At 44.5% G+C, this 19,729-nt stretch overlaps 1 protein-coding gene and 1 pseudogene across 1 annotated transcript; one reads left to right on the top strand and one right to left on the bottom strand.

Annotated features, from left to right (window-relative positions):
- Positions 1-180: 180 nt before the first annotated feature.
- LOC123600475 lies at positions 181-759 on the bottom strand (annotated as a pseudogene).
- An 8,607-nt stretch (positions 760-9,366) lies between these two features.
- On the top strand, positions 9,367-9,846 carry LOC123601473 (mitochondrial import inner membrane translocase subunit TIM14). Its single transcript, XM_045484735.1, has one exon. The coding sequence runs from the start codon at positions 9,476-9,478 to the stop codon at positions 9,824-9,826; it is 351 nt and encodes a 116-aa protein (XP_045340691.1). The 5' UTR covers positions 9,367-9,475; the 3' UTR covers positions 9,827-9,846.
- Positions 9,847-19,729: the final 9,883 nt, after the last annotated feature.

Raw genomic sequence — 19,729 nt, 5'->3', positions numbered from 1 at the left:
GATACATTATTATAAACTGAAGTCCATAGTTTACTCTAGGGTTCCCTCTGTGTGGTATGTATAGCTCAATGGATTTGACAAATGCAGATTATCACACATCTATCATAATAGTATCATATAGAGCAGTGTGTCTGCCCCAGAAATGAATACGTAGGTGTAGGGTCTGTTGTTGTTTCTTTTTTGACTTTCATTTGCATGTATTTTATGCAGAATTTACTCCCAGGCCATAAGTTTTAGTTTCTCCGGTTTCTTCTGTGATATCTTTTTCTTCTGTGCAACTTCCTCTTCTGGTTTAGGACCACTCTGCTCTTTTTCTGTAAGGAGCATCTCAGTGTGGCAGGGAGAGCTCACGTGTGGGTTAATCTGACCGTGAGCCCTGTAAGTTCTGTGCCGCATCTTGGGGGCTTTGTTCACCCGGATGTGCTCCATGACCAGAGAATCTACATCTAAACCCTTAAGTTCAGCCTTACTCTCTGCATTTTTAAGCACGTGCAGTAAAAATGCAGCACTCTTTTTGGGCCACCGACCCTGTGCCCCAGCCCCACTGTTTGGCCTGGACACACCTACCAACTCCACCATTGTAGCGTTGTAACATTGCTTCTGCAAAGTGACGTCTTTCAGAGACGTGGTGACTTTTCGGATACGCCTACCCTTGAAGGCCTGGGCAGTTTCACGTGTGTTCTTAAAGTGAACATGAAGGCTTAAACCTCTTGATTGGCACGATTTTGTGGGGGTTCCCGGGTCAGGTGAAGAGCGAACAATTTTCAGATATCATCTCAGGCCACTTACGGGAAGAGCTATTATTACTATTATTATTTATCCTGGTTTGGGTTCTCTGTGCTACCTGGATCTGTGGTTTGGTGCCCGCAAATAATCTGGAAAGCTCTTCGCCATTATTACTGCATATATATCTTCTGTTCCTTTCTCTCTTCTTTTGATATTCCTATTCTATGTATTTTTTACCTCTTGTAATCATCCTACAGCTCTTGACCATTCTGTTCCCCTTTTTTTTCAGTCTTTCTCTTTGATTTTCAGTTTAGGACGTTCCTATTAACTTATCTTGAGGCTCACTGGTTCTTTCTGGAGTTTTATTTATTTACTTATTTATTCGTTTCAAGGGTAGAGTTTAGTGATTCATCACTTACGTATACCACCCAGTGCTCGTCCCGACAAATGCTCTCCTTAATGCCCATCACCCATTTTCTCTACCCCACCCCCATCTCTGTCAACCCTCAGTTTGTTCTCTGTATTTAAGAGTCTCTTATGGTTTGCCTCCCTCTCTGTTTTTATCTTATTTTTCCTTCCCGTCCCTTATGTTCATCTGTTTTGTTTCTTAAATTCCACATATGAGAGAGATCATATGATATTTATCTTTCTCTGAGTGACTTATTTCGCTTAGCATAATACACTCTAGTTCCATCCATATTGTGAGGCCCACGGATTCTTTGAAAAGCTATAGCTAGTCCAGTCAAAGGCATTCTTCACTTATGTTATAACGTTTTTATTTTTAGCATTTCCTCCTCCTTATAGTCTTCATCTGCACTTGCATTTTGTCCACTTTGTCTGCTAGATTCCTTAGCCTATTAATCACAGTTATTTTAAATTCCCAGCCTTCTAATTCCAAATCCTCAGCCACATCCTGACTTCTTTACATCTTATATAAGGAATCGGTTGATCCTATTGTTAATACTGACAGGTTACAAGACAGAAGTAATACTTTACAAATCAAATCTATAACTGGGGCACCTGGGTGGCTCAGTGGGTTAAGTGTCTGACTTGGGCTCGGGTTGTGATCTCTCAGTTCGTGAGTTCAAGCCCCATATCTGCTCTATGCAAACAGCTCAGAGCCTGGAGCCTGCTTCGGATTCTGTGTCTCCCTCTCTCTCTGGTCCTCCCCTGCTCACACTCTCCCTCTCTTTCTGTCTCCGTCTCTCAAAAATAAATAAACATTAGAATCTAAAAACACAAAAACAAAAACAAACCCCAGATCAAATCTATGACTGAAAAGGGTCTAGAAACAAAACTGAAACAAGTTATTGCTTCTGAAGGAGAGGGCTCGGGAAGACTTACTATTTACTTGGTCCACTTCTACGTCAATTGGAAAGAAAATGTAAACCTGCGTGCATTACTCCTAGGACAATGAAAGAGCGTGGGGCGGGCCATGGAGGGCCTTGAATGACAAGTAAGGAGGGTGTCTTTATTCTTAGCTATAAAGCCTCCCAGCGCAGGCTCACATTGCTTGGCATGGCTCCCTACCCACACAGCTGGCAGGCAGAGGCTACAGAACACCACTCCTCTGCAGGCATGGGCAGCAGACAGGGTGGGGATAAGCAGAGGTTGAGAGAGAGGGGAGTAGATTCAACTCAAATGTCGAGAAACATCTCGTGAGGGGTCACGACTCAGAGAACCCCACACTCTCACATGCCAGCAGATCCCCGCACAGGAGGTCACAGGGGCCGTCCAGCATCTCGATAAGCCTTGCTCCCACACCAGGCTTCACCACCGCCACCGCTGCCGCCAGCACCTCCCCAGGGCAAAGAAGCGTCCTGTGGCGACAGCCAATCACAGGACAGTACAGGGCAGCTTGCCACCTCCAGCCAAAAGAATGGAGGAAAGGCGCCTTCATCAAGTATTTCCTTCCAGAGCCACTGTTGGCTTTTTCCTCTTCTTGCTTGCACATGTACCTGATCTGGAAGAGCAGTATTCGGGGAGCCACAGGGACTCCAGCAGGAAAAGACAGGAGGCATGAAGCACCTTCTGGCACCTTCTGGCCACTCTCAGGGCTGGCAGCCTTGACCGTGGAAGTCCGAATTGCTAACCCACATTGTTCCCCTCGGTAGACCCTTGTCCCATTCTCGCCTCCTTCCCTACCATTCAGATTGTGCTGTCATGGTGAGAAATCTGTTGCTTTCCTTAATTTAGGGAGCAGGATTGGGAACACGCATGCATCCCAAAGCTAAAGTGCTGTGAATAACCTAGTCATCTGTTTGACTTGCTTTTTGAAACTTATTTTCCTTTCAGTATCTCTCAGGATGCCAGCAGAAAACAGATGGCCTAAAATGGGACAATTCAGAAGAGTTTAATTAAGGGACACTTTATCAATATGGGCAGATTTAGAGGAAATTACATGGGATGGTGACCGATACCCCCAATTGAAAGTGATGGCAGGAGCCTTACTATGACGAGGCTTAAAAGACAGGAGAAGTTACCAGAACCCAGGAGGGCTGTGGCGGTAGGGGTAGTTGTAGCTGTGCCTGTAGGAAAGGGCCACCAGACGGGCTCCAAGTCCTCAGGCAGAGTAACACCTCCACTGCCAAACTGCAGCCTGGTGGACAGAGAGAGCCAGAAAGTCACAAACCCCCAGCCGCCCTCCTCGCGCCCTCCAGCTCCTGTCTGTGTCTCCCTTTCGCTGAAAGCAACCAGGAGCCAGAGACAGAGGGAGCCCGTTGATGAGGACGATAAGGACAGAGAGGCGGGTAGAGAAGATGGAAATGAGATGTGATGGCAAATGGGGAAAATCCATCTCTTCTTATGGCCTCCTCCCAGTTGATGTTTCCTGGGACTTCGTGTCTCTACGCGAGTCGGTCAGTTTCTCATTGTATCTCCTCAGTATGTGTGTTTCACTGTTTGCATGTCCGTATCTGGTGTCGCTTCTCCGGAATAATCTCTCATTATCATCATAGATGCCTTGAGAATCAAATGCAATGTTGTTGTTTTTTTTAAAGATGGGAGTACACAGTATTTGTTTGTTTTGGTTTTGGGGGGTTTTTTGAGAGAGAGAGAGAGAGAGAGAGCACACAAGCAAGGGAGGGACAGAGGGAGAGAATCTTTTTTTTTTTTTTTTTTTTTTTTTACTGTTTATTTCTTTTTGAGAGAGAGAGAGAGAGAGAGAGAGAGAGAGAGAGAGAATATGTGAGCAAGCAGGGGAGGGGCAGAGAGAGAGGGAGACACAGAATCCGAAGCAGGCTCCAGGCTCTGAGCTGTCAGCACAAAGCCTGATGCAAGACTGGAACCCACTAACTGTGGGGTTTTTAAAGGGGAAATTCAGAGTAGGAGATGACCTACGTATGGATGAAAGGGTGGGAAAACTTATTCATGAGGAAAGGTGGAGCGTGTACATTGAGCAAACACTGTGTAACATCTATCCCATGTTCACTTTGGGGTAGAGACAACATCAGCAAGAGGCAAAATTCAGTCCCTGACCTCAGGAGGTTATCTTAGGACAAGGGGAAAGGGCTAGGGGCATGGCCTGAGAGCTGGTATAAACGGGATGAGTCTTGGGCTAAGGAATGCAGGGCCTTGCTTGTTCCCGGGCTGGAACCATATCAATTGACCTTGAGCCCAGGTGCCAGTGGGTTTGTTAGTGGGGTCTCAAAAGACAAAATAGCTGATTGGCAGGAAGCAGTTGTCTGGAAAACAAGTTTTAAACTCTCTGCTTTCAACCTCATAACTTTATGGGTCACAGTCTCAATTCTCCCTTGAGTTATGACCATTCCTCAATCTTGAGGAATTGGGGTGGTGACCACTCTGGCTACTTCCTTATCTCTTTGGGTGAGGTAGCTTTTGGGTAAAGAGCAGTTTTTGCAAATCTGTGACATACCTACAGGCAGGGCTGAGCAGAAATTTCTAAGCTATGGGTCATAGCAGCAAGGGAAATGGAGGCAATGACGAGCCAGACATGCTAAGTTTCTCCCTGCTAGAGATTCAAATCCAGGCTCTACCACTTTTGGGCCTGAGACCTGGAGCATATCACTCAACCCCCTTGTGCTTCTGTTTCGTCACACGCAAGATGGGAATGACATTAGTCTTTGCCTCACTTGACTACGTAGAAGATTGAAAAGGTAATAACAGTAAGGACTCAATCAGCTGCTACAGTTCATCTTCGAGTAAGTTGGTCCTTATTTTTCACCTGGAATCTGCAAGAGCATCTCTCTTTTCAATCAAAGCCCTTCATAAAGTGGGAATACACGCTTTTTAGCGCCCCCCTCCCCATTCTCTTAAACAAATGCTTTAATCTGCAAAGAATACTCAGAATCACATGCAGGGAAAATAGGTGGGATTTATACAATACATCTCATAGAAAAATCACTTCATAATCCCCTTCTGTATTTCTATGCCTCAGCTACCTCTATCCAGATCCAGCGCTGTCTCTCTCTTCTCCTAGCCTTGCTTCCTTTCCCTCTAACATGCAGAGAAATTCAGGGGCGCCTGGGTGGCGCAGTCGGTTAAGCGTCCGACTTCAGCCAGGTCACGATCTCGCGGTCTGTGAGTTCGAGCCCCGCGTCGGGCTCTGGGCTGATGGCTCAGAGCCTGGAGCCTGTTTCCGATTCTGTGTCTCCCTCTCTCTCTGCCCCTCCCCCGTTCATGCTCTGTCTCTCTCTGTCCCAAAAATAAATAAACGTTAAAATGCAGAGAAATTCAGTTAAGCTCTGAATCCTCTCCCTAAATTATGTGCTTAGTTCTTCTGGTTGCTCACTCAAGCCATATGCTGACCCTCCCTGGGTTGGGGACCTCACAGTGGCCACCGCTAGTTATTTGTGCAGGCATTAGGAATTCTTTAACACACACCAGAACTTTCCACAGAAGGAATACTGAGAAATGAAATTTTCTTCGTTTCCTTATGTGTGTGTCTCTGGGTAACGAATTCCATTAAGAATTTTTTATGTTACACTGAACCTAAATTTTCCACTACCCTTAGGCTCCTCATTCATTCATTCATTCCTTCATTCATTATTCATTTGTCAATTAAAAATTTCTTGACTATCCACTGTGTCACCCACACAGAGTTAGGCCCTGGGGACACAGCAATGGACAAGAGTAAACCCTTTCCTGTCCTCATAAAGCTGACACATTGAGTTATTTCTGGCCCAACAGCCTAAGGCATCCTCACCATGTCATGGCAAAAAGTCACATTCCCTTCATGACCCTAAATCATGATCTCCTCTTTCCTTGGTGGGTGGACCTCTCTACAGTCACTGAGATTTTTCTGTTGTTCATGCTTAAGACTTCTGACTTCCTGACCCTGAGCAGAAGCCCTTGTCCCAGAGCAGAAGTAATGCTGGCTCAGAGTCCTGTTGTCTGTCATCCCACACAGCCTGTCCAGACATAGCTGCCTCCTGGGGACATGTCATGTTCTAGGACAGTCAGTGGGGATGTTTGGATCACAGAACATTCCCATGTCAGTAGAAGGTCTGTGTTGCAGGAGAGAGAGCCTAGGCTTTAAAGTTGGAGAGGACCAGGTTTGAACTCAGCTTCCAGGACTCCAAAGATGTGCCACCTTCAGTAAGTTTCTTAATTTCTGCAAGCCTCTGTTTTCCTACTCTGTAACACAGGGACAGTAATTCCCAGGTAGCAGGGTGGCTCTGAGAATCAGTGAGCAAACAGTGGGTGCTCAAGTCTCGTTTGTGTTCCCAGGGACACCAGTGGAGGGTGCCCCTGGGAGTACATTGGGGTCAGTGATGAAGTCTCTGCCCTGGTCGGTCAGAAATGACTTTGAGAGTCGACACTGCCCTGTCAGACTTGGCGAGTATTCACTCTTCTCTCAACCTCGAGCCTCTGAAATGCCTCAGTGAATCCCCAAAGCCTTCAAATTGATTGTTTTTAATCTGGCTCTTCTAGTTTTTCCAAGAGAAAGCATTAATCTTCTGAATCTTCCTTATCAAATCCTTTTTTTTTTTTTTTTTTTTTTTTTGCCAATTTTCACTGCAATGGAAAGGATCACTATCCAAAAACCATAAAACCCTTGTTCATAATTGTTTTCTATCTGATAGTATAGGAAAAGAACATCCCTTATTTTTCCCTCAGGCTATGTTCTCCTAAGACTCACATTTGATCCTATGACTAGGGGCATTCTGCAGTTAGAAAGATTGAATAAGAAAGTTCTGCTATTTTTAACTTCATTGGGTTTTCCGGGTTTGAGGAAAACGATGTCCTTTGAGGCATACACTCTACCTGCATAAAAATAGTTCAGGTAATTCAGTTTATCAAAAGTCCTCCAGCGGCATTTGTCCATGGCACGATGACAAGCCGGAATTAGGTTCCAATAAAGAAAACCATGGCCTTTGCTCTTGAGAATTGGTGAATGGCTATTCAGCTCTGGCCTCAACCAGTGTAGAGTCTAGAAATCTGTTTCACCAGTTCTAATTTGGCCATTGCAACCTGCATCGATTTCAAGATAAAAATTATCTTGGGAATCACTTATTATTAGCTTGCAGATATTAGGTTTGGGAACACTCTGTAAGCCTCAAGATTTTGTACCGATTGTTCTGGCTGTGACTCTGTCAGTTTCATGGCCAGTTCCCACAAAGGGCAGGACTGCAAACATCTGATCCTTCCCTAGTCACGTCAGTTGTATTGATAAAAACGTAGACTCCGTACAGAATGCTGGACTGCTCTCTGCCAGCGGTTTACTTGGCCCTCACAGAACTCGGCAGACAGGGAGGGGCCACCATGAGATGGTGTGACAGCACAACAGGCTGTCTGCTCCTCACAGATGGTGAGGCTGCCCCCAGACTTGCCTTCTGAGAGAGGAGCTAACAAATGAACTCGAGTACTCAGGAGACAGCACAAGGTAGCTATGAGAATGAAGCCAACCACAGTTTTCTATTTTTCCATCCAAATACATCAGTCATGACGGTAACACGGTTCCGCACTGAGAACCCTGGTTCCTTGACTCCAGATCCAAAGTTCATCTCTGTCCAGCCCGCTGCTGTTTCTACATCCTGTGTGCATCTCCTGATTTCCAAATGCCGTAGGAGGGCTTGGCTGTAGATTTGGCTCAGCTGGAGTGCCGGGTCGTGGGAGGAGGCAGGAAGAGACGGTTGTAGCCTATGCATCAGACACGATACTTTGATGTGATGCCACCGGCTTAGACTGAGGGTTCCTGTGAGAGTCAGCCCTGGCAGTCTGTGATTTCATCAGTCCCACAGCTTTGGCTGAATACGTACATCATGAGGAGGTCTGTAGAAAAATTCCATCTAGTGTGTGAATCAAAGACTGCTGGGTTTCACCTGGGCAACTGGGTCTTTTGATGTCAGGGACATTCCTCTTCATGGTGGCTACGAGGAGACAGAGTTCCTGGATGCTTAAGCTTAGTTAGCCGCTGCCGCCCACACTGAACCTGCTGGGCCCTGATATGTCTCTCTTATCGCCCTTAGGACATTTGCCGTAATGATTCATCTGTATGCCTCCTCCTCCGCCACGCTGTGAAGTCTGCGAGAACAGATAGCATGTCTTTGAATGCCCAGTGCATGGGACTTGTCCTGCAATTTTGAAGTGGTTCAGATTATTTTTCTCAAGCAGCTCCTACCTGAAAATCATGTTATCGTCCGGCTTCCTGAAAAGACCGGCTGTGTAGCCAGGCACCACGGTAGCGCAAGCATCCCCCGGCCCCAAGAGAAAGTGTCCTCTGGAGTCCCTTGGTCTGAGGAAGGTTGTGCCCTTTCGTTGCAGATCTGTTTGCTGCCTCTGGGGGCGCAAAGAACGAGGGAAGGAAAGCGTTTGCTCCCGAGCTCCTTCCTCCCAAAGCTAACGATGATTGTCCTTGTAGCTTCACCTTGGGGTGGGTCAAGCAGGACATCCACGTATTTCCTTCAGGGGGAAGGAAAAGATTTGAAAGTCCCTCTTGGCACCCGCGAGAGCTGACATCCACAACTGTTCCTTTGTGCATGAATCCAACAAACTTTATTTAAGCCTACCTGGTCAAGCACTGTGCTGTTTCTGTGTAGAGCAAACACCTTTTAAACAGGTCTCTGGCTGGTAGACTCTATCTTTTTAACCAATCCTGTTCATTCTACTTTGAACATATATTGATTGATGTCCAATAAACGCTGAGCCCTCGGGGCCATTCTCTGATTCTCTAGTGCGCCTGGACCCTAGAGCACTGACTTAACCTGCATCACAAGAACCAATTGGGTCTGTTTCTAATCCCATCTGTGCCGGTTGGACTTGTTTATGTAATTACCTAAACCAAGTGAAATTCGAATCAATGTAATAAGAGAACAAAAGGAGAATTATAATTTTAATGAAAATTATGAATGTTAAACATTTAACATTTTGCCCTTTTAAAAAGGGCAAAAAAAAGCCAGTCTCAAAATTATTGTTATTGAATTATCCTGACAACTATACTAGATTGAAAAAAATCGACCAATATTGAAAAATATCCTCATGCAGAATGCTGTACATATGATGTTATGCTCCGCATTTTAATAAATCCAACTGCAAATCACAAACAATGCTTAACGGATGTGCTTTCTGCAAGAAAGACAGAGTAGAACTCTATTTGCTAATCCACATTCAAAGGGAAGTCCTTCTTTCTCCTTCATTTTTGGTGAATGAGTTCTAAGTAAAAATAAAATATTTAGTGCCTGCTGGTGTCCGCGTCGCTCTCTGGTAGGGGCGTGAAATTTTGTGGCTGCGGCATTTGGTCTGGAATGAACCGCGCTCTTGGTGGAGGCCGGGGAGCCGAGCCAGAGCCATGGCCAGTACAGTGGTAGCAGTTGGACTGACCATTGCTGCTGCAGGATTTGCAGGCCGTTATGTTTTGCAAGCCATGAAACATATGGAGCCTCAAGTAAAACAAGTTTTTCAAAGTCTACCAAAATCTGCTTTCAGTGGTGGCTATTATAGAGGTGGGTTTGAACCTAAAATGACAAAACGAGAAGCAGCATTAATACTAGGCGTAAGCCCTACTGCCAATAAAGGAAAAATAAGAGATGCCCATAGACGAATTATGCTTTTAAATCACCCAGACAAGGGAGGATCTCCTTATATAGCAGCCAAAATCAATGAAGCTAAAGATTTACTAGAAGGTCAAGCTAAAAAATGAAGTAAATGTGTGAATTTTAAGTTCTTGTTAGTTTATGTATATGCGTGCTAGCTTTTTATAATAAAAGGCCTCAAAGCTAAAAAAAAAAAAAAAATAATAAAATAAAATATTTATACAAGTGTATCCTTTTTCATAATTGCCATTTAACAGAACTTTGCAATTAACCTAACCACTTGTAATCTTGAATTTATCGTTAAGTGAGCTTTTCATAGCAAAGTCACTCAGCCATTCTTCTGTTGATTCTATAAATAATAATTGAACATCTTCTATGTTCCAGCCCCAGTGCCAGGCAATGGAGATTCAAAGGCAACATACTCATCTTCAAGGAGCTCACAGTCTGTGGAAGGAAGGAGCCTACTGCAAGCAGACTGCTACACAATGGGGAGGGTGGGGGTGGGGTGGGGGCGGAGGCACTGGGGAACACAATTCAGCCCATAACAAGATCCTTATTAAATAGTTGCTGATGGGGTACCTGCGTGGCTCACTCAGTTGAGCGTTCACCTCTTGATTTCAGCTCAGGTCGTGATCCCAGGGTTATGGGATCAAGTCCCACATCAGGCTCACCCTGGGCATGGAGCCTTCTTAAAATTCTCTCTCTCTCTCTCTCTCTCTCTCTCCTTCTGCCACTCTTCCCCACTCATACTCTCTCTCCGAAAATAAAAAAATAACATAATAAACACTTGCTGAATAAATCCATTAAAGAATTTTTCTGAATATCTGAAATTGTTTCTTTTTTTTTTAATTTATTTTTGAGACCCAGAGCAGGAGCAGGAGAGGGGTGGAGAGAGAGGAAGACAGAGAACCCGAAGCAAGCTCCAGGCTCCAAGCTGTCAGCACAGAGCTAGACACGGGGTTCGAACTCACGAACCATGAGACGGTGACCTGACGCGAAGTTGGACGCTTAACCGACTGAGCCACCCGGCCCCCCTGAAATAGTTTCTAATTCAAATGACATTAAAAAAAAAAAAAAAGACAAGTAGCTTAATTTGACTGTAGCAGGAGATGCATGAAAGGAAGGCACAGGAGATAAGACTTAAATGTTTTAATAGCTACACCAAATAAAAATAAATAAGCAAATAAATGTCATGAAATGGAGGTTGAAGACCATGTTATATGTGCTGAGCTCTTCACATTTTATGAGAAGTCTCTTGATCCACTTGTTAATGCTGCTAAACTAAAAATAGAAATATAAACTTGCTATCCTCAGCTACTAATAGTAAAAGAAATAAGAATGGAAATTGTAATAAGTGGTGGCCTCTGGAGAATGGGATTCAGGGATAGTGTCACTTTGTACACTTTTCTCCATCATTTGGAAAGAAATAATACACATGAATGCATTATTACTATGGTAAACACAAGAGAAGTGAGGTGAGGCTCTGGTGAACTTTCAATGACCCTATGATATACTTTATTATTTAATTATAAAACCTTACAATGCGGGGCGCCTGGGTGGCTCAGTCGGTTAAGCGTCCGACTTCAGCTCAGGTCACGATCTCACGGTCCGTGAGTTCGAGCCCCACGTCGGGCTCTGGGCTGATGGCTCAGAGCCTGGAGCCTGCTTCCGATTCTGTGTCTCCCTCTCTCTCTGCCCCTCCCCTGTTCATGCTCTGTCTCTCTCTGTCTCAAAAATAAATAAACGTTAAAAAAAATTAAAACAAAAACAAAAACAAAAACAAAACCTCACAATGCAAGCACACATTGCCTACATGTTGCTACCCAGTTTATTAGACCTGGACTAAAATACTCCAAGGTCTTCAGACATCAGCATTCCTTCCAATTTGATGCTCCTGCCTCCTCTAGAGGAAATCACATCCTTTTGGTCCTCTATGGCTCTCGGTCACATCTTCATTCAGCCCCATTCAGCTCCTGGCTGGGAAGATATGCTCCTTCTATTAAAGCCTTGACCCAGGAGTTAGTTACGTCACTTCTGCTCACCTCTTGTTGGCCAGCGCCTAGTCACATGGTGCCATCAGTGTTGGGAGATGGGGTCCTTTCTCCGTTCTGAAACTCTCAGAATTCTTACCTGAGGAGAACAAAATGGTTATGGGGACGGGGGTAATCTCTGCACCCCTCGATCGTCTCTAACATTCTATGATTGTGTTGAATCTCTTAATTCATTTGGAAATAGCTGACATCTTAGAATAAAGAGTCTTTAAATTCTATGCATGGTATTGTTTGCTGTTTATTTAGGCCTTCCTTAATGTTTCTCAACAACTTTTTGTGGCTTCCACTTCACAAGTCCTGCACGCCTTTTGTCAAATGAGTATTTTATGTTTTCTAATGTTATTGTACATGATATTTTTTACCCCATTTTACAATTGCTCATTGCTGGACTATGAAAATACAACTAAGAGCAAGATGGCCGGGTAGGAGGCTCCTGCCTTGCCCTCCTCCCACAGAGGATCAATTCCCTTTGAGAGAAATCCAGGAAGGAGATAACTGATTCCTACACATTAGGCCACTGAGAAAATGTGAAGAATTTATTGTTGCTCATGAGAAAGGAGGAAAGAATAAGAGAAGAAAGGGGAAGAGAGGGACCAGCAAGATGGCAGGTGGTTGGCTGGGTACCAGGTAGGACAAAGAGCTGGTGAGAAACCTCTAGTGAGGGAAAACAGAACTGTGTAATATTTACGCATAGATTATTTGTTTACATGGTGTATGAGCTCTTCCCATGACCTTCAAATCTTCATGAGGTCTCCGTCACACTTACAAATAATGTAGGTAGGTTGGTGAGGGGTGGGGGAGTGGTGTGTATGGGTGTGTGTAAATCAAGTTAGATGAGCTTTCTTCTGGAAAGATATACAGAGAAAAAAGAGGTCAGGTATAAAACAGATCCTGGAGACAGAGAAGAATGCAAGGCCCCCAAGGACATCTGGGTTATCCACGACAGTATGAATTAAACATTGGGGCAAAAAATTTAAAAAAAGACACTCAGGTCTGGGGACAAAGTGATGTCAGGAATGAGACTGAAGTGTCTATCATGCAAACCCCTCAGGGCCCCGAATTTTCCAGCAGGCTTGAAGACCAGTCTTGTCAGTCACACATTCGTGATATATATAAATAGGCCAACTTCCCAGGAGAACCGCCTTGGACTTTGTCTCAAGATCAGAATGGACTCTGCCCCCAGGACGCTCTCATCACTCAACATTCTCAACTACACCTGACAGGACGCACAGACGTGAGCCTCTGCAATGACTTCTGACACCGTCCATCAGGGGTAGGACGAAACTTCACAGGGGAAGGGCACAGTCCTCACAAGACTGCCTCACTTCAGACACCGGCCGCAAGTTTGGGGGACCTCTAGCCAACCTTACTTCTAAGCAGTTGGCTACGAATTCAGGGTTTTTCACTACCCCCTTAGGTTCAATAATTCTCTAGAATGACTCACAAAACTCAGAAAAACGCTGTACGTATGACTATAGTTTTATTGTAGCAAAGAGATACAAATAAGGACTAGGCCAAAAAAAAAAAAAAAAAAAAAAAAAAAAAGAGGCACTTAGGGCAAGGTCTGGGACTTGAAGTCCTCAGAAATGTGTCACCCTGCTGGCACACCAGTATTTGGCAATACTCAGAGCGTTGCCACCTTGGGAAGCTTACTCGAACTTCAGTATCCAGAATTTTTATTGGAGTTAGGTTACGTAGGCATGATTAATGGACTCACTGGCCATGTGGTCTTGGTGGACATTCCCCTCCCCAGGACTCAAAGCCCCAACCCTCTAATCTCATGGTTGGTCTTTCTAGCATGAGTAACCCCCATCCTGAGTCATTGTCTAAGGCCCACCACAAGTCACTGCATTACCATAAACTATGGGCTATGGTCTGAAAAGGCCACCATGAATAACAAATACACTCCTAATCACTCAGGAGATTCCAAGGGTTTAGATGCTACTTCCCAAGAACCAGGGACAAAGGGCAGCCAGATTCTTTATTACACGACCTCTCATTGGTTGTTTCTAACAACAGCCCTCAAACAAGAAATGGTAGCATCAGACCAAAGCACAAATCAGAAAAAAAAGTCATTTTTTTCAAATATTTATTTTATTTATTTTTGAGAGAGAGAGAGAGAGAGAGAGAGAAAGCACATACACACAGGAGAGAGGCGGGGTGGGGGTGGGGGGGTGAGGTGCGGGAACAGGGAATCCAAAGTGAGGCTGGCTCTACTTCGACAGCAGTGAGCCCGATGTGGGGTTTGAATTCACGAATAGTGCGACCGTGACCTGAGCCAAAGTTGCACGCTTAACCACCTGAGCCACCCAGGGGCCCCCGGAAAAAAAATCATTCTTAATTGAGAACTGTAGCTGGCTGTTTACGGTGGAACAAAGGAAGCTTTCTCTCTCAAAGTTCTGGGGAGGGTTCTTCTCTCAGCTCCCAGGACAACATCTGGAAACAGAAGAGGAAACAGGATTCAGAATCTAGCTCGGTGCAAAGTGCACTAAGATCAACTTTTGGCCCCTCATCCACCAACTCTTTGTGTAAACTTGGGTTCACCCTTCCCCTTTCTGGCGTCAGCATCCCCATCCATAGAAGGAGGGGTTGGAGTAACATGGCCGCCACACAACTCCCGCTCAGGGATTTGATGGTTCTTGACTTTCAGTGCTAGTAGACAGCAGGATCTTAGAATATCTGGACAGCTTCGACCTTCTGTGCCTTTGCCTGGTCTCAAAGAATCAGATATCTTACCGTTTGTTCCCCACTCAATTCTAGGCAGTGCCCTCCTCATACACAAACTCACTCTTCTGGTTGCCAAAAGTAATTTTCTCTCCGGGTGGTTCCTCCTGGTTCTAGACTTTACCCACCAGGTCAAGCTGGATCACAAGTAAGCTTCACACTCAGAATGCCACTGAAAGCCCCCGTGGTTGGGTCTCCCCAACTTCCAGTCACCTAGTCATACCTCAGCCCACTCAGCTGTGCCCTGGAATACCTAATTCTCCTTTCTCATCTCTACCTCAAACGAAATTTAATCTGCCTTCATCTTTTACTCTAGTATAGGAGGCAACAAACATTTTCTGCATACGGCCAGATTAAAAATATTTTAGGCTTTGTGGGCCAGAGGGTCTCTACTGAAATGACTCAACTCTGCCATCATAGTGTGAAAGCAGCCATTGACAATACCTAAACAAATGGGTGTGCCTGTATTCCAGAAGACTTCATTTACTAAAACTGTTTGTAGGCCAGTTTCAGCCCCAGGCTGAACCTTAGTCTAATGAAGCAGGTTCAGGGTGGCGGGGGGGGGGGGGGGGGGGGGGGGGTTGGAATACACACTTGTTGAGGGGGAAATAACAATAACAGTTGCCACTTCCTCAGATGACCCATGAGATGCATTGCCTCGTTTAATCCTTGCAGCCGCTCTGAGGAGTGAGTGAGGGCAACCAGAAAAGGCATTCAGGTTGGTATGAGTGAAAATTGCGAATCCAGGTAGATTCAGGAGCCAGAGGGCAAGGGCACAGCTGGCATCTGGACTAATAGTCCCAGCTAGAGATGATGGGATACCGACTTGCTTGCCAGGTACTAGGTGCATTTTCCTCACTCAATGTGCACAATAACCCTAAAGGGTGAGTGCTAACATTATTGTCTCTTTGCAGACAAGGAGCGGAGGCACGCAGCATTAACTGAGGCACTAGGTCACTAAGCTTTAGGTTCAGAGCCCAGATCTGTTCCCAGACCACCCATCTGCAGAATCTCCAACCATAAGTGCAATGCTCTCCCCTTCCCCAGCAGTTCTTCCGCTGAGCTACACATAAAGAAAAAAAAAACACCAAAACTATAATTTCTAGTGCACAATGAAACAAAATAGACAACCCAAAGTTACCTTGAGTGTGTATGCACTCACGTGAGTCAGTGTTTGTATGACTGGGTGTGAGCGTATGTGAGTATGTGGGGGAGGGAAGATGTTGAATCTGCCAGAAGAAGGTAGATTTCAGAAACATCATGAGAGAACCGTCAATACAGTTCGGAGCTAGAAACAGGTGGGTGAAAGCCATTGTGAAAAGGAAACAGCGTTCTGGACTCTTCTCCCTCAGGAAAGCAGCCTGTGAGGCAACCGGCAAGGGACTGAGTCATAGGAAGGAGGCCTGTTGTGGAAAGAACATCACAGAGTCTGAGAGGCAAAAGTTGGCAGAAACACTGAGATGAGATCTCTCCGTGAGGTAGAGTCATTCCTTAGAGGATTAGCCTGCTCGCTCACATTCCACGGTGTGAATTTAGTCATCCCATCTGAAAGGGTTGTGCACATGCTCAGACATATTCTGATGTCCTTGTGAGCGCAAATGATAGCTGGTCTTCTGCTATATGAACCATCGTCCACTATTGTCCCCATTTTGCAGATTTGAATGTTTCGAGGAATCAAAGCAATACAGAAAGGTGAGCCAGAAAAGAGAAAAGTTCTGGTTACCCTAATCGGATCTCCCACAGCCGAGGTTATCTGCACCCAAAGCTGTCAGGGAAACGTTTCCTGCCCTCCTGCCTCTTCCTGGGGGAGCCCCAACAGACACCTACCCGGGGATGGAGTCATGAAGATGTGAACTAATTGGAAAAACTATCACTGGCTTTGAAAGTAAGATAATCGTTCAGGAAATCCTTACCTTTCCTCCATTCTTTTCACTGGCGAGGATGGGTGGACCACGCAGAAAGGGAAGTTTTCCTCTTAGCTATTTGCCTTCTCAGGGGGTGGACTGTAGGAACTCCAGTGGAAACTGGTGCCTGAGGAAGGCTTATCAAGATGCCAGACAGCTCCTGTGAGTTCCTTCCCAGAGGCCCACTGGCCGCTGGAGGCCCAGATTCGTTGGACACACAAAACCTCACAAGATGTTAATCAACTTCAACCCTGCCCATCCCCACCCATCCAGCATCCTTCACAGCCCAGAGCGAGTTCGGGCACCACTGCTAGGTAACATGAGCCCACACCAAGAGGCTTTTTAATTAAAGAAAAAAGTGCACTCACTGTTGTTGGCATTCAAGGCCTCCATGGCATGGCCCACTCTATCCTTCTGTTTTGTTTTGTTTTGTGGGACCATTTTCTTTTCATTATACAAGCAATATACACACAGATTTTAAATATTTTCTTCAAATGACATAGGATTGTGTAAAATAAAAGACAAAAGCCCTCCCAGTCCATCCCCCAGGGGAATCACGATTTATAGCTTCCGTGTCTAATTTTTAGTAGTTCTGTTCATAACTTTGCATGATAAGTTTACAGATTAAATTCACAGCTTTCTGTATCAGGCATAACCTACTGACTCCTTTAAAAGATAAGGGATTTAGCATGTACTCCTTCCAACTCGTGATTCTTGTCAGCGATAGACTTTCAGTTTTATGTCCAGAAAACATTTTCAGTTTTATGTCCCGGGTCTTCCTTTTAAGAGCTTCATGTTGCAACCAAATTGAGCTACTTGTCATCTTTTTTTAAAAAAAAATTATTGAATAATTAAATATATCAAACGCCAAGAAAATTTCATTCAAGTTTGACAAGATAGACCCTACCCAGGCTCATGACATTTAAAGTCCCAATCCATTTAAAAGGATCGAAAGCATACAGAGTATTTTCTGCAAACAGAAAAGAATTAAATAAAATATCAATAACAAAAAGATATTTGAGTAATGCCCAAATTTACAAAATACTTGTAAATTAAGTAATGTGGTTCTAAATAACCCGTGATTAAAGGAAAAAAAAAAAAAAAAAAACAACTAGGGAAGTTAGAGAATATTCCAAACTGGATGGAAACGCAAAAGGTTATGAAGAATTTGGAGGAAATGGATCACTTCCGTGTTGTTGGTGGGGTTGTACAAAGGTACAACTACTTTGGAAAAGTAGATTGGCATGTCTTTATGAAGTTAAACATGCACTTTTCCACATGGTCCTAAGTCTCACTCCTAGGTATTTATCCAGGAGATGTAACAATATACATACACACAAGCCTTATTCATGAATGTTCACAGCAGCTTTCTTCACAATATCCAAAGACCTGGAACAATCCAAATATTTAACAACAAATGAACAGATAAATGAATTTTGGTAAATTCGCGCGATGGAGTACAATCGGCAATAAAAAGAACAAAGTCTGGGTACGTGAAGAAAGAGACGGGACACAAAAGATTACATAATGTAATAGTCCACTCTACATCAGGAAAAATTACTCCCTGCTAACAGAATACAGACAAGTGGTTGTCTCAGGCGGATTTGGGAGACTGATCGCAACAAAGCATGAAGGAACTTTTGGAGGTAATAGAAAAGTTCTGTATCTTGACTGATGGTTGAGGTTTTAAGGATGTATGTATTTGTCAAAACTCATTTTTCCATGCGTCATGAATACAAAGTGGGCACTTTTTGTGATATGTAAATTTGAGTTCAATAAAGTTGATTAGAAAAATGTGGAGAGGATAAAAAAATGGCCTATAAATCCAACTGTGTTGAATGACAAAAGATAATAACAGCAGAAACTTTTAACTCATATGTTTATATTAACTCAGAGGGTTGTTAGGGAATCCAGTGTGCTTATATATAAGGTGATTACAACTGCTAGTGATACATAGGTGTTAGTAATTGATTATTATTAATTATCAAATTACATTCTAATTTTTGCTATCTGATAAACAACAGGATAAGTTTGCATGGACACCAAAACTTAAAGTTTATTACACTAACGAAAATTTTGTACGAGCTTTTTTTAAAAAATTTTTTTTTCAACGTTTATTTTATTTTTGGGACAGAGAGAGACAGAGCATGAACAGGGGAGGGGCAGAGAGAGAGGGAGACACAGAATCGGAAACGGGCTCCAGGCTCTGAGCCGTCAGCCCAGAGCCCGACGCGGGGCTCGAACTCACGGACCGCGAGATCGTGACCTGGCTGAAGTCGGACGCTTAACCGACTGCGCCACCCAGGCGCCCTGTACGAGCTTTTTAACACATATGCGTTGGTGTGTGAAAAACATATGAGAAAAGAGCTGAAAGCAGGGGTTCAGGGGGCGGAAATGACCGTGAGAACAAACATGCACCGTGACTCATGGGGCACCTGGGTGGCTCGGTTGGTTGAGCATCAGATTTCAGCTCAGGTCATGATCTCATGGTTCATGAGTGTGAGACTCACGTTGGGCTCTCTGCTGTCAGCGCAAAGCCTGCTTCAGATCCTCTGTCTCCCTCTCTCTGAGCTTCCCCCACTTGCACGCATGTACTCTCTCTCTCTCTCTCTCTCAAAAATAAAAAAAAAAAACATCTTTAAAAAATCCACTGTGACTTGGAAATTAAAAGTACAAGAGACAGAAAGAGAGAAGGACAAATGAGGGGTCCAAAATAAGCCACGTACAGTCTTAAAATTAAGACCAAGATTCCTTGCCCCCCTGGGACTGTTTCACACTTTCCCCCTAAGCATGCGCACAGCCCATAACAACACAGATGTCTTGGCAGAAACGCAATCCCATTTATCGTAAGATTTTTTAAAGTCCCTCATACCCTTAACAGATGGGAATAACTCTCATCGCCTTGATCTCAGGGGATAAACTATCCTCCCCTCATCTTTTCTAGAGGCTCCATACGAAATGGAAATTTCTTTGCCATGTCGAGTCCGGAAACAACAACAACACGCCCCCCCCCCCCCCGAAAAAACCCCAAACAACAACAAAACTTCAGTGGATGGTGTTCATTGGTCCAGCCCTGTCACATGACCACCTGGACCAAGAGACAGGATCTGGTGCATTCTCAAGGCCTCCGTTTACTCACAAACCATCATCCTTTTTCAGGAAATCGGTATCTGTCACCAGCAAAAGGGAAGGGTTGTAGAACAAAACATGGATGCTAAAGGACTTCTGAGCCACCCAGCCACACAAATCAGTGTCAAATGCAGGCTGTTTTTATTCAGACCTATGCTGCACTGCCCTCCGCTATTCAGAGCCTGCTTGGAATCTGGACTGA

The sequence above is a fragment of the Leopardus geoffroyi genome, chromosome D1, assembly GCF_018350155.1.
Source record: "Leopardus geoffroyi isolate Oge1 chromosome D1, O.geoffroyi_Oge1_pat1.0, whole genome shotgun sequence".
In the NCBI taxonomy this organism is placed as follows: Eukaryota; Metazoa; Chordata; class Mammalia; order Carnivora; family Felidae; genus Leopardus; species Leopardus geoffroyi.
Note: the sequence above shows the minus strand (reverse complement) of the source record. Positions and strands in the feature narration are given on the sequence as shown.

Excerpts from the sequence above, each read along its gene's own strand:
- LOC123601473 (XM_045484735.1), top strand. The coding sequence starts at position 9,476 with ATGGCCAGTACAGTGGTAGCAGTTGGACTGACCATTGCTGCTGCAGGA.